We start from the raw sequence: 12405 nt of genomic DNA on the forward strand, positions 1-12405 counted from the left end.
CTTTCACAATTAATCCCTCAGACAGTCCCACCCTCTGAGACCAATAGGACTCCCCAGAATGATCAGAGCAATCCTTTAGATGAGGTTGAGGGAAGGCCAAAGGTGAATAAGAGGAGATCAACAAAGAGGCCCCCCTACAGGCCAGTCTTTCATCCCAAACCCCGATCCGGACAAGCCTCCAACCTTCTACGTCCCCGTTGATGAGGATGATTTCTCTTATGAAAATCCTGGACATCATTGCTATGAATTAGAGGAATTGCATAGCATAGCAAGTGACGAGGATACTGACCAAACGCCTATTTTTCCTCAGAGCAATGCTGATGCCCCAGTGGGCCAGGTGCGGTTGGAGGTTGGGATGGAGTTTGAAACTCTAAGCCACTTCAGGAAGGCTGTCCGAAAGTTTAATATCAATATTGGAAGGAGCATATTCTTTGCTCGTTGTGATTCTACAAGATTGAAGGCTATATGCTATGATGAGGACTGTCCTTGGCAAATATACTGTGCCAAGAGAACATTTCCAGTAAGTTATCAGGTAAAGACATTCGTAAATGAACATACCTACAGCAGGGATAATTACTGTAAGTCAGCAGATGGAAAATGGGTCATAGATGAGTTAGAGGAGAGGATACGAGTGCAGCCAAACTTGACAGTGAGGGAGGCTGACCAATACTTCAGATCCAAGTATGATGTACTAATCAATGAAAGGAAAATTTATAGATCTATGAAGAAAGCAAAGGAGAGGATTGAGGGTTCTGAGATTGCACAGTATGCACGACTTCGTGATTATGCTAACGAGATACTGAAGACTAATCCAGGGTCAACAGTAACGATCCACACGAATCACATGCCTGATTCGAATCCTATTTTTCTGAGGATCTATGTTTGCTTTGATGCGTGCAAGAAGGGGTTTGTGGGTGGATGTAGACCTTTTATAGGGTTGGATGGGACATTCATATGAGGATATTATGGGGGGCAGTTACTGACAGCAATAGGACAGGACGCAAATAATCATATCTATCCTATTGCCTACGCAGTTGTTGAATCAGAGAACAAAGAAAGTTGGAAGTGGTTTTTGGAGATACTCCAGGCAGATGTGGGACATTTTCAAGCTAATGGGTTTAACTTCATGTCAGATATGCAGAAGGTACTTGTGCATATTTACTTGTTAAGTCTGTTAGGGCAAGTTTATACATTTACTGTCTCATTTAAACATGTTATAATGATGTATGTCTGATTCATGTGTTTAGGAACTTTGATGTTAGGTCTTAATTTGGTTAAAATTTTGGGTTGTCTTGAGATTTCATATATGGACTTGTTCAGGTCTGTTTTAGAATTTCATTAAAAGCTCATTACTTACTCATTACTAGCTTATTATTGAATTCTGTTTTGGAATGAGACTGATATTGAAATGCTGGAATCTGGTTTAGCTATATTTAATTATGTTTTGGAATGAGACTGATACTTTATTATTGGAATCTGGTTTAGCTAAATAGTCAATTCTGTTTTGTAATGGGACTGATATTGGCATGGTGGAATCTGGGTTAGCTAAATATTGAATTATGTTTCTGGATTGATGGATTTCTGATAGTTATTTACTTACATGCATACCTATAGGGGCTAATACCGGTCGTACAAGAAATTTACCCAAATGCCAACCACAGATTCTGTGCAATGCATATATAGTAAAACTTTTGCAAGAAATAGAGTGACTTGCAGCTGAAAATGTGCATGTGGTCTTGTGCCAAGGCAACCACAACACAAGACTTCAATGCTGCCATGGAGAGACTAAAAAGGATCAATGTTGGGCCTTGGGAGTACCTGGATAAGATAAGCCCTAAACAATGGAGCAGAGCTCATTTCAGTGAATACCCTAAGTTGGACAACTACACCAACAACAATTGCGAGGTGTTTAATGCCAAGGTGAAGAAGATGAGGGGTAAATCGATAATTACGATGTTGGAGGAAGTGAGGTGCTACGTAATGAGGATTATGGCTAGGAACAAAAAAGCTTTGGTTAGGTACACCGGAAGGTTAGCTCCAACCCAACAGAGCATATTAGAAAGGGAGAAGCGAGAGAGCAACAAATGGAAGCCTCTGCCTACTGGAGATGACGCAGGGAACGTGTATGAGGTGCAATGTCTGCCAATGAAGGTAAGTGTGGATCTTGGCAAAGGTACATGCAGCTGTCGACTTTGGCAAATCACAGGGCTACCATGTAGACATGCCTGTGCTGCTTTGGCTTACCAGAATAGAAGGCCCGAAGAATATGCACACAACTAGCTCACCATGGGTGCATACAACGCAGCCTATCGGACTTCCATGCGTCCAGTTCCAAGCCAGGAGTACTGGGAGCACCTTGAAACCCTCCCCATTCTGCCACCACGGTATAGAAAACCAATCGGACAACCTACACTCAAGAGAGACAAAAGAAATGATGGCCCTAAAGAGAAGAGTGACCATCATAGAACAACGAGGAGGATTGGGACTATTATCTGCAAGTACTGCCTCCAGGTATGGTAAACCAATTTGTAATCTAATTCTATAAATTCTATAATTATTGATTCATGTGATTTTTAGTTGACTTTACCACTAATACTTGTTTCATTAGGCTGGTCACAATAAGAGAAGTTGTAAAAAGTGGAAGGAAGCTATGGGTGAAGGGAGTTCTGCACCGCAACCACCAGCAAATGATGAGGATGAGGATATGCTGGCTAAAATGTACTATGAGGAGACATTAGAAGCTGCAGAGGCTGAACAAGAGGCCACTGAAGAGGGAAACAGAACCGCAACAGCCCACACTTCGCAAGTAAGCGCATTGTTTTAATCATTTCACTAAGCTGCCTTGTAAACCTTGTGTGATAATGACTGCATTGTTCTTTGGATTACAGCAGCCTCATCCAATGCCTCTCCCACCAACTGCACGACCACAAGCACCAACAAACAATGTAATAACCAGAAAATAAGATAGAAGGAGAAGTGTTAAACGACCGCCTCCGACCGGACAAAGACAGCATCCAATGACACCACCTGCCAACCAGCCAGCCACAACTCCATCCACACACAACTCTCAAACTACACCTCATCCACTGCAAGGTGCTAGTGCAGGAACCAGGACCCGATTCATGCAGTTCATGCCCACACCTGGAGTTGTGACTCTAACTGCTAGAGGTCGAGGCACATCTGATACAAGGAGAGGTCAAGGTAGAGGTCGAGGCAGGATACGTGGATCAAGCGGAGGAAAAAATGGTATATCAAGCGGAAGCAGTAACTCGACCCCAATGTCGTAGACTAGTTATGGTTGCTTTTTGTTATTTGTAGTTTACACCAGTGAGATACATAAGTCTTGTGTTTTGTTATGCATTTTCATGCTTTTGCTTAGATATGACTTAGTAATGCTTTTTTTGAGGGTGTAATTTCAGCTACCAGTACTTGGCTTCTTTGTCTTATTTCATAATGTTTGGAACCTGCAGCATCTATATATATATATGTATATATATATATATATATATATATATATATAAGGAACAAAGTCTTGTTACAGCATTTATATACTTGCCTTCTTTTGCCTTTTTTTTATTTCACTATTGTTACAGCATTTTGTTCATCCAATTTGGTTCGAATTCATATATTGAAAAGCAAAACCATCAGCTTACTAATTTCTAGCTTATTTTTTTATCCTTAAGGAGAAAAGATAGAGATTCATGTCCATTTTCAACAGCAATGTCTACTTTTAAACGTTATCAGAATCATTTCAAATTGCAGCAACAAGTTCAAACCCTGTGTATCTACATCAATGTATCACATGTAAAGCAAACCAGTATAGATTAGAAACAATCCATATCATGCCAATATCATTCGAAAATTTAACTACCACAAACAAAGATCTCCAATTTTACAAGTCTTATGATTTCATCACCAAATACAACTCACAAAACAAACAAAACGCTACCCCTAGTGCAACGGTTGTAATCAACACTCTAATTCCCCTAATTTCACCCCTAATTTCAACCCTAAATTTGTCCATCTTCCTAGCCATCATTGAGGATGCTTGCTGATTTTTCTCCTGCAGTGAGAGTCAATCCATCATCAGGCGTTGCATAACAATGTTCGAACTTTTTCTTGGCTAAACATCTTGCCATGCCCTCCCACCCTTGTTCTAGTTCATCCACCCAAACAAAGTATCTACAATCTCTTGTCTGAGAAAACAAAAAAAAAGCTCCACATTGTCAACTAAAACTCACAACTAATTGTCTCACCTCAACAACAACAGCATCTGGCCCTTACCGCCCATAGAGGACATCTGATGAACCATCTGTTAGGGTTCGTAATCGTTCCAGACTCCATCAACACAACATCCCTCCCACAGAAACATTTGCCGTCGAGCTTCTTCTCCTTCATCTTCTTCGAACTTGAAGAACTGCTACGACTTCCAAAATTTGCATCAGAGTTAAATCTGTGTGGTGACATTGCTGGGGTTATGAGTTATCTCTGGGTGCGCTTGAATTTCACCAATATTTCATTTTGGGGGTATGATTCGAATTAGGGAAGAAGATGAGCTAGGATTTTCATTTCAAGCATTACCTTCATATAGAAACGTTCAGATCCACGTAGAATGGGCTTTGGGAGGTTCGGAGAGCCACGTAGGGTCCTACAAACCCGAAGTAAATGCCAACCCAAGCCAGACTACTTTTGTCACACGGCGCTCATCTCTCATGGTTACAAAGTCAGTTTCCATCTACAATGGGTACAAATGGCAACGTTCTGAACTCTCATGGGTACAAATGGTCATTTATTCTTTAAAACAATAAAACAAAAAAATTTATATAAACTCACGAAACAGAACTATTAGGAAAAAATGAATTGCTGAAAGAAAATACAGTTGAAACTGCTATAAAAAAAATTGCAGACAAAACTGTCATAAAAAAGTGTCGCAAGAATAATAAACTATCAAAAAAATAGCAAATTATCCGAAAATTATCAAAAGAGTGGCAAACTCCAAAGAGATGGTAAAATGCCGAAGGATGGGAAATGTCGAAAGGTGATGAAAAATATTTGATTTTTTCATGAGAATAGATAAATACTGGATGACAATAGTGTTTGATTTATTAGACTCGAAAAATCACAAGACAGAGAGGATAAACTAATTGGTGAGGTAAAAAAAAATTTAAAAATGACAAAAAAAAACAAAGAAAAATGACATAAAAAAGTTGAAAAAAATATGGTAATTCATAAGAAAAACAATATTTCATCTTCAAGGAGAATACAATAGCTCTGATACTATTTTAAAAAGGATAAAAGAGAACAATAGAGAAATGATTTGTGTCTATTCAAATTGTATGCAATAATACAATATAGAAGATAATTTATAGATGTTAAAAGAATCGAAATAATAAAGATATAATATCCTATAATAAAGATTTATATATGCTAAATTGATCATAATATATTCTAGCAAGCCTAATAACCGATTGATAAATCGAGGACTGATAGAGAAGATGGTTCGAATCATTGAGAAAATTGGCCAACAACAGAACTAATAACAGACTAAAAAACTAACCGAAAATTGGTCAGTTGGACCGAACTGAAGATCGATTTACTTTTGGAAATTACTCAAATTGCATTGCTTTAGAATTCACGCGGAGATGAATGAAATAAAAAAATCCTAATGAATTTTTTTAACGCAAATAAAAGTACCCATTAAACAAAAAAAGTTAACGTTATACCCATAAAAAATGAATTCTGTGTGATAAAAGTATCCAAACCATCCTAATTTTTTATTGACTTTTTAATAAAATTTCAAAATTACCTACATCATTTATCTTCAACCTCAACTCTACCACCTACTCTTCTTCCAAATTCTAAATCTTCACAAATTTCTTGCGAACACTGCCCATTGTAATTCCTTCCCTGTACTTGCACCATCACTACCGCACCCTTTCATTTTCTCCGCCACACTGGCATCCACCGGATCCCAGCACCTCATTCTTTAAGGACGACCCAAACGCATTCCTCTCCAACTCTTGGGTCGATAGCTTCCGCCACCCCAACGCCACCATCACCAACCTCTCTCCTCCGCCGCCTCGACCTCTGGCTCCTGCACCAACTCCCTCACGCCCTTTCATTTTTTCTACCTTCCCCCCTCTTTCGTCTCCTCCTCCACCCTAAACGACCTCCTCTTCCTCCGTAACGCCTTCCTTGACCGCCAATTTCAATAGGTCAACGTCTCAAGTTCTTCAAGGCTACACCCATTTACATCTAGGAGCAGTTAGGCTTGTTATAACTCTTCATGGAAAAAGATCTCTTCCTGTAATAACCAAGGTTGCTCTCTTGGATACTACTTTCAAGGATTACCAATATGCCTTGATTGGAGCATTGGTCACTACACTTTCAAACGGAAGTATTATCCTTACTATAACTCCTAATTTTGCCATGAGGTTATCAGACCCAACGATACCTCATAGACTGAAGATTCAAATATAGCTAGTTGGAGTAATCCAAGACTCCAATGCTGAATAGGCTACTTTACACCACCAAGTCTTCTACAAAGTTCAAGACCATGCTCTTGATCTCAATCTCCCAAACACCATAGGAGAAGCATTATTCATGTTCACTGATAATGCCAGAGGACCAGCAATTGTAAACATTCTAAGGATTATCACCACTGAAGAACTTTCTTCTATTATTCCATTGGAATGGATTACTGATTATAAGAAAGCCTTTCCCAAGGAATAGGTTGATGTTCATACTATAGCTCCACCAACTATTATCCACAACAGTGATAGAACGGTGACCACTGATTTCCAGAAATCAAGAGTAGTCAAACAAACTCCCCTACGAGGATCATCTATTAGAAGGATTAATATGATCTCTCCAGTTCGAGTACAAACTACTCACGATCAAGATGATCCGCCAGTGCATTTCTACGAAAACGGAAGACCTATCTATGTTTCTCATATTAATGTCCATTTTATCTAGGATGTTGATCCCTCTATGTGTGACTCTGATTATGAATGTGCTGAACAATGGAGTGACACAGATGATGATGATTATGACAGACATCGGAGGAACAAGAAAAAAAAAAGAAAAATTCAGAACAAGCTCCTTGCTCTTACAAAAGAGATGAACACCCTGATGATGCAAATATAGTCCCAAAGTTCAAGAGGAATAAACTATCCCAAAAAGGTCTCACTGATTATTATTATCAGTCAGTTGAAACTATCCCGTGTATTGCAACCCTCAGGCCTTATGAGGAAGAATTTTCACCTCTAATGACACAGACTAATGAAAAGAAGGTCACTAGAAGACCTTATGTAATTCCTCAGAGAATTACTCCACACGGACATCAAGCAACCACCCCTCAAGATGAAGTCTTCAATTGGCACACGGACAATATAGTCAGCCAAAATAAAGTATTATTCCGTATAGACCACATTTTTTATGCTCTTGTAGAAAAAACAGAGGGACTTTCTACGTAAATAGATTTTGTAGCAGAACAAATTGCTGAACTCAGAGACCAGCTTTCCAGACAAGCTTTTCAGCTTGATCAAGAACTCAAAGCCTATATTGAGAATAAGTATTTTGGCCTGGAGTTCCACAAGAAATACAAAGAACTGGCCCAAGTTAAATCCCAGCATAGTCATATTGAAATGAATAGAGACAGAACGACTGTGCCTCAGGCATTGGATGTATCCTAAACCATATCCATCATATTCACCTGTCTTATTTTTTTCAACATATTCACCACCTGAAACTCCAAATTATGAACCCATCTTCAAATCCACTTATCATTTAGCTAGACAAGTCAACACCAAAAAATCTGCCCCAAATACGACATTATTCATCCCAAATCCAGCCACAACCACCTTTCCAACCCAAGCATCACCCTCCCTGGAGACCAAGAAATCTTTTCAGAGAAAGTACATCTACTGATCCTCCTTCAAAAGACAAGGGCATTAAAGAAGAATCACCTATCCTAGGCCGGACAATTAATGCTCTCACTCTGAATGATCAATCAGATGTTGGAGAAATCACTGATGAATCTACAGAAGAAACCACTGAAGATTTAGCTGAGTATGCTGAATGGTCTGAAGAAGACTATGTGCCAGACCTTTCAACAATAGCCATGGTCAATCCAATAGAAAAAAAAGAGGAATAAATAATCTCTAAAAAAGATGAACCAACAACTTCAGTTAATCCTCCACAAACAGGATCTTCTGAAGTAAAAACTTCTAACAAATAGTTCACCTTTGATGATATTCCACCTTCAAGATACAGAGAAAAGGCTAAATGAATTTGGTATTTGAATTGAAACCAACATGGCTAATCCAAATCTTTCAAGCAGACAAGTCCTTGCAGGCTTCATAAATCGAATGACTGGCAATCTCCGTGAATAGGTTAACAACCTTTCTGAGTATGAAAGACTTCAAATCATCAATAGTACTTCCCCTCAGTTTTTGGGAGTACTACACTAAGAGTTCCTAGGAGATATCACAATCATCCAGAAAAGAAACTCCTAAGTGTATTTTGAAATGAAGTGCTGCTCTTGCTGATTTCCTTTCTAGACCTACCAAAGAACTAATCCCAAAATTAGTCCTTTACATCTACACAATGAATACACACAATCCTTCATACACTATTTCATTTTCTGATTGCCCGCTCCACAGAAGCCCATACAGAAGAAAGAGTGGCCCTTTTTTCCCTCAAAGCAAGACCACAGACAGAATTTCAAATAGCTAGCCTAGCCAGACAAATCCTATTTTACTAGTTACACCAGCTTCTTGTCATAACCCAAATCCATCCAAACCCAATGTACTTCAGCATGGACACACCTTTCTGCACTATACCAATAATCCAAGGACCTATACCAGAAGAAATGATGTGGTACATCTGGAATTTGTCTTCTATATATATATGTGCCATCATAGTTTCAATCTTACTTATATACCATATCTTGTGTAATAGCACTCATGCACAATCCCATCTGGTCCGATTATTCTCCATGTATGCTCCACTTGATGCATAGAGAGGAATGTTATACAACATGCTTGACCAACATCAACTGTGGGACAAATCTTCTCAGACAAAACAGAAATTCTATTATTTTGTCACCCTACAGAGAAGTTACTTTACTAACAAAAATAGTAGCCTGCACACCATGAACAGAATCGATATTGTTGGATATTCTACCATATGGCCAACAGATAAAAAGTCAATCTTAAATGCCTTGGCCAAATATCTTTGTCAACTCTGGCAATCTGAAATATATGGAGAAAGAGATGTAATTGAAGGGCTCTCATTCAGATCAGATGTTCCAACCACACTCCAAGAGTTTTAGTCCAGATTCATAACCTCAGGAATAATTAATCAATTTGGACAGTACTTTTTTTACACTTCGAGATCAAGGCAGAACTTCTCTAATCAGCCGAGCACATCCAGACATCTCCCAACTTCAAGCAGAAATCTTGAGGAAGATCTGAATTCTGAAGATCTAAGTGCTAGAGTATATGCCTTACCACCTAGCCCAACCAGGATTGATGTAGGGATACCCAATAGCACTGAAGGCCTATATTTAGACCTATATGACCCATATCTACAAGATGCCCAAGATCCTAATGAGGAGAACACTGAAGACCCACTTATCTACTTACAGGACTCAAATATAAATTTTAGAGCTGTTAATTTAGCTTGTGATGACACATCATCCTACTCAAACGGTGATGGGACCCTTCCAAAAGACTACTTTAAGTCGTCTGTCTATTAAAGCAAGGGTCCCCACTATGTATAATTATTAAGCGCACTAACATAAAGTGACCACTGTCACTTATCTAGCTAAGTCAGGAAGAGATAAGACTTATCCTTATCTTCCAGTTGGCATTGTATAATAGGCTTATTTAAATTCTGTAAAATATGACTGTCGATCAGAGACCTCTATAAAAAGAGGGGTTCATCTCAGTTGTAACAACTAGTATCGAACATTGTAATATATTCATCCTTTCCTATCTCACAAAATGTTCTAAATCTCTTTTCTCTCTCTGAAAGCTTAGCTAGTATTATTTCTTTTCTCTTTATCTAGTGTCATTAAGTATGTTCTGGACTTGCTTCTTGATACAGACGATCCTGCTCATCAGAATATAGCATAGATAGGATCCACGAAAATTTCTCATAGTGAAAAAAGAATTCGATCTTATAACATCAAGTTCTGCTTGAACCTTTAAATCTCACTTGATATGGTGATCGATAGGAATAAGCATGATGGTGTTGTAGTATCGATTATACCATAACTTGTACACTGTGTTTGGATGAGAAGAATTCGGAAGGAAAGAAAATGTAAGAGAAGAAATTGGATGGAAAACTCAATTTTCTATTGTTTAGATCACAAAAGAAATTGAGTGGAAAACCAAAAAAGATATGTAGGGCCCATGTAAAAATTTTCTCCTCAATGTTGCCAAAAAAATTGGTGGAGAAGGACAAACATAATTAAAATTCCATATTTATCCTTTTGGCTTTAATAGTTTTAATATATTATTATAATAGAAATTTATATTTAACATTATATATGTAGTAGATAAATAATTTAAATTAAATATATTAAATTATAATAGTTTATAATATTTATATTTTATTTTATTATAAAGGTATTAATGTAATTTTATATCATTATGATTTTTTTTTCACTTTTCCTTTCATCCAAACCAAAAAAAATTTTCTCTCTATTTTCTTTTCATCCATTTTCTATTCATCCAAACAACACACAAATAACTCAACTTTTTCTTTTATTTTCTCTCTTCTCATTTTTTTTCTCTTATTTTCTTTCTTTCTATTTTCTTCCCTATATCCAAATAAAGCCCCAGTGATGATAGTTTTCATTTTTTTTTCCAACTGAATAAATATGATAGAAATAGAAAATATCTAAAAAAAAATTAATATATAAAGTAAAATAGAAAAATAATTTATAATTAAGCTTTTAAGGTATCTATCAACACAAATGGATCAATTTCGTTAACCAAATAAAGTGATATGAAATATTAAATATGATTATTGAAACATGTTAAACAAACAACGTAACTGGACCATATACCTTTTTAATCCATTAGAGAAGCAGCTTATTAGAAAGAGGAACAAGCTCTCCTATTCTCCAGCGCAGCAACAACTCTATTAATTTCTACATTTTTTCTAGCCAGATGCTTCTGCCACTCACATTTTCCCCCCTTTCTGGAACCTTCTGCCGCTGCAAAAGTGATTCATCCTTAACAAGGTGAAATGTATGTGTTTACAAAAATATATATAATTTTGCTAAAAAATTATAAAACTTTATATTTAGCATAATAAGCTATACATAATTAACAGTATTTTTACTCCGAAACATTATTGTTTTTAACTTAACGGTTGAAAGATCAACACAAAATTTATTTTTTTGTTTACATATTACAAGTCTTACATTTTTTAAATATATAATTTTTAAAATAATTATATTAAATATATACTAAAATCAACTACTAAAATTAACTATTAGTATAAAATATACGTTAAAATATAAAATACACTTTAAAAATGAGTTAAATAATATAAATACATACTAGCTGAATTTAATATACAAATAATTTTTTTGTTTTCTAAAATAGACTATAAATCAACACACATCAATAGTAAGTTAGACATATGCTACAAAGAAACAAACCTTTGTATTTGGAAAACGAGGAAGGACCTAATTATTATTTGCGTTTATTTTATGAATTGATCTGGCGAAGAAACTGAAAATAGGACCAGAGAACTTCAGAAGTTGTAATGTGAAGAAGTATATCAAATGATAATTGATAAGCATTATGGTATGAAAAAGCTTAAGTAGGTCGTAGGGTAATGTATAGGAATGCATGGGAAAATAATAATAACAACACGAGGACAAAATAATTAAAGTGGAAATGTCATATCTGACAACCTCAATTATTATTACCTTATCCTTGTTGCTCCATTATTGATGGAAATATCAGCATGTGCATGTAACACGTTGCTCGACGATATGTGTATTTATGAGTAATGATAATTGAAAAGAATATCTAGCCTTTGCATGTTAATTAGGTTGTATTTAAAGGGGAGATTAGAGACCGTAAGATTAAAAAATAGAGATTAAATTAAGTTTATATATTATGTTTGATATAAAATATATTTAATTAAATTATGTGTAGTTTAAAATAAATATAGAGATTGAAGAATAATTTTAGAATTTGAAAAAGTTAAATAAGAATATTTTTAAAAAAAAATTATTAAAGTTTTAGTTTTTTTTTTAAATAGTAAATTACCATTTCTATTCATGAAAGTTGAAAATGCTGACATATCATTATTTGTACCCATAAAAAATTGAATTTCGCAAGCAAAATTATCCAAACCCGAATTCTTAAACTACCCTTG

General features: G+C 36.2%; 2 protein-coding genes across 3 annotated transcripts in view; one reads left to right on the forward strand and one right to left on the reverse strand.

Annotated features, from left to right (window-relative positions):
* The window catches only part of LOC112775443 (uncharacterized), a 39889-nt gene extending 28060 nt beyond the window's left edge, over positions 1-11829 (reverse strand). For both annotated transcript variants that reach the window (XR_003189566.3, XM_025819054.3), the window contains exons 1-2: positions 11678-11829; positions 11078-11227 (exon numbers count right to left, since the gene is read on the reverse strand). The gene's annotated coding sequence lies outside the window, so the exon portion shown is untranslated. The remainder of the gene's footprint in view (positions 1-11077; positions 11228-11677) is intronic.
* LOC140182127 (uncharacterized) lies at positions 1723-2280 on the forward strand. Its single transcript, XM_072228248.1, has one exon. It carries the CDS (start codon positions 1723-1725, stop codon positions 2278-2280), a length of 558 nt encoding a protein of 185 aa, XP_072084349.1.
* Positions 11830-12405: the final 576 nt, after the last annotated feature.

Source organism: Arachis hypogaea, chromosome 19 (genome assembly GCF_003086295.3).
Source record: "Arachis hypogaea cultivar Tifrunner chromosome 19, arahy.Tifrunner.gnm2.J5K5, whole genome shotgun sequence".
Taxonomy (NCBI): Eukaryota; Viridiplantae; Streptophyta; class Magnoliopsida; order Fabales; family Fabaceae; genus Arachis; species Arachis hypogaea.

What these genes read in the sequence shown, in the direction of transcription:
- LOC140182127 (XM_072228248.1), top strand. Translation starts at nt 1,723, where the DNA reads ATGTGCATGTGGTCTTGTGCCAAGGCAACCACAACACAAGACTTCAAT.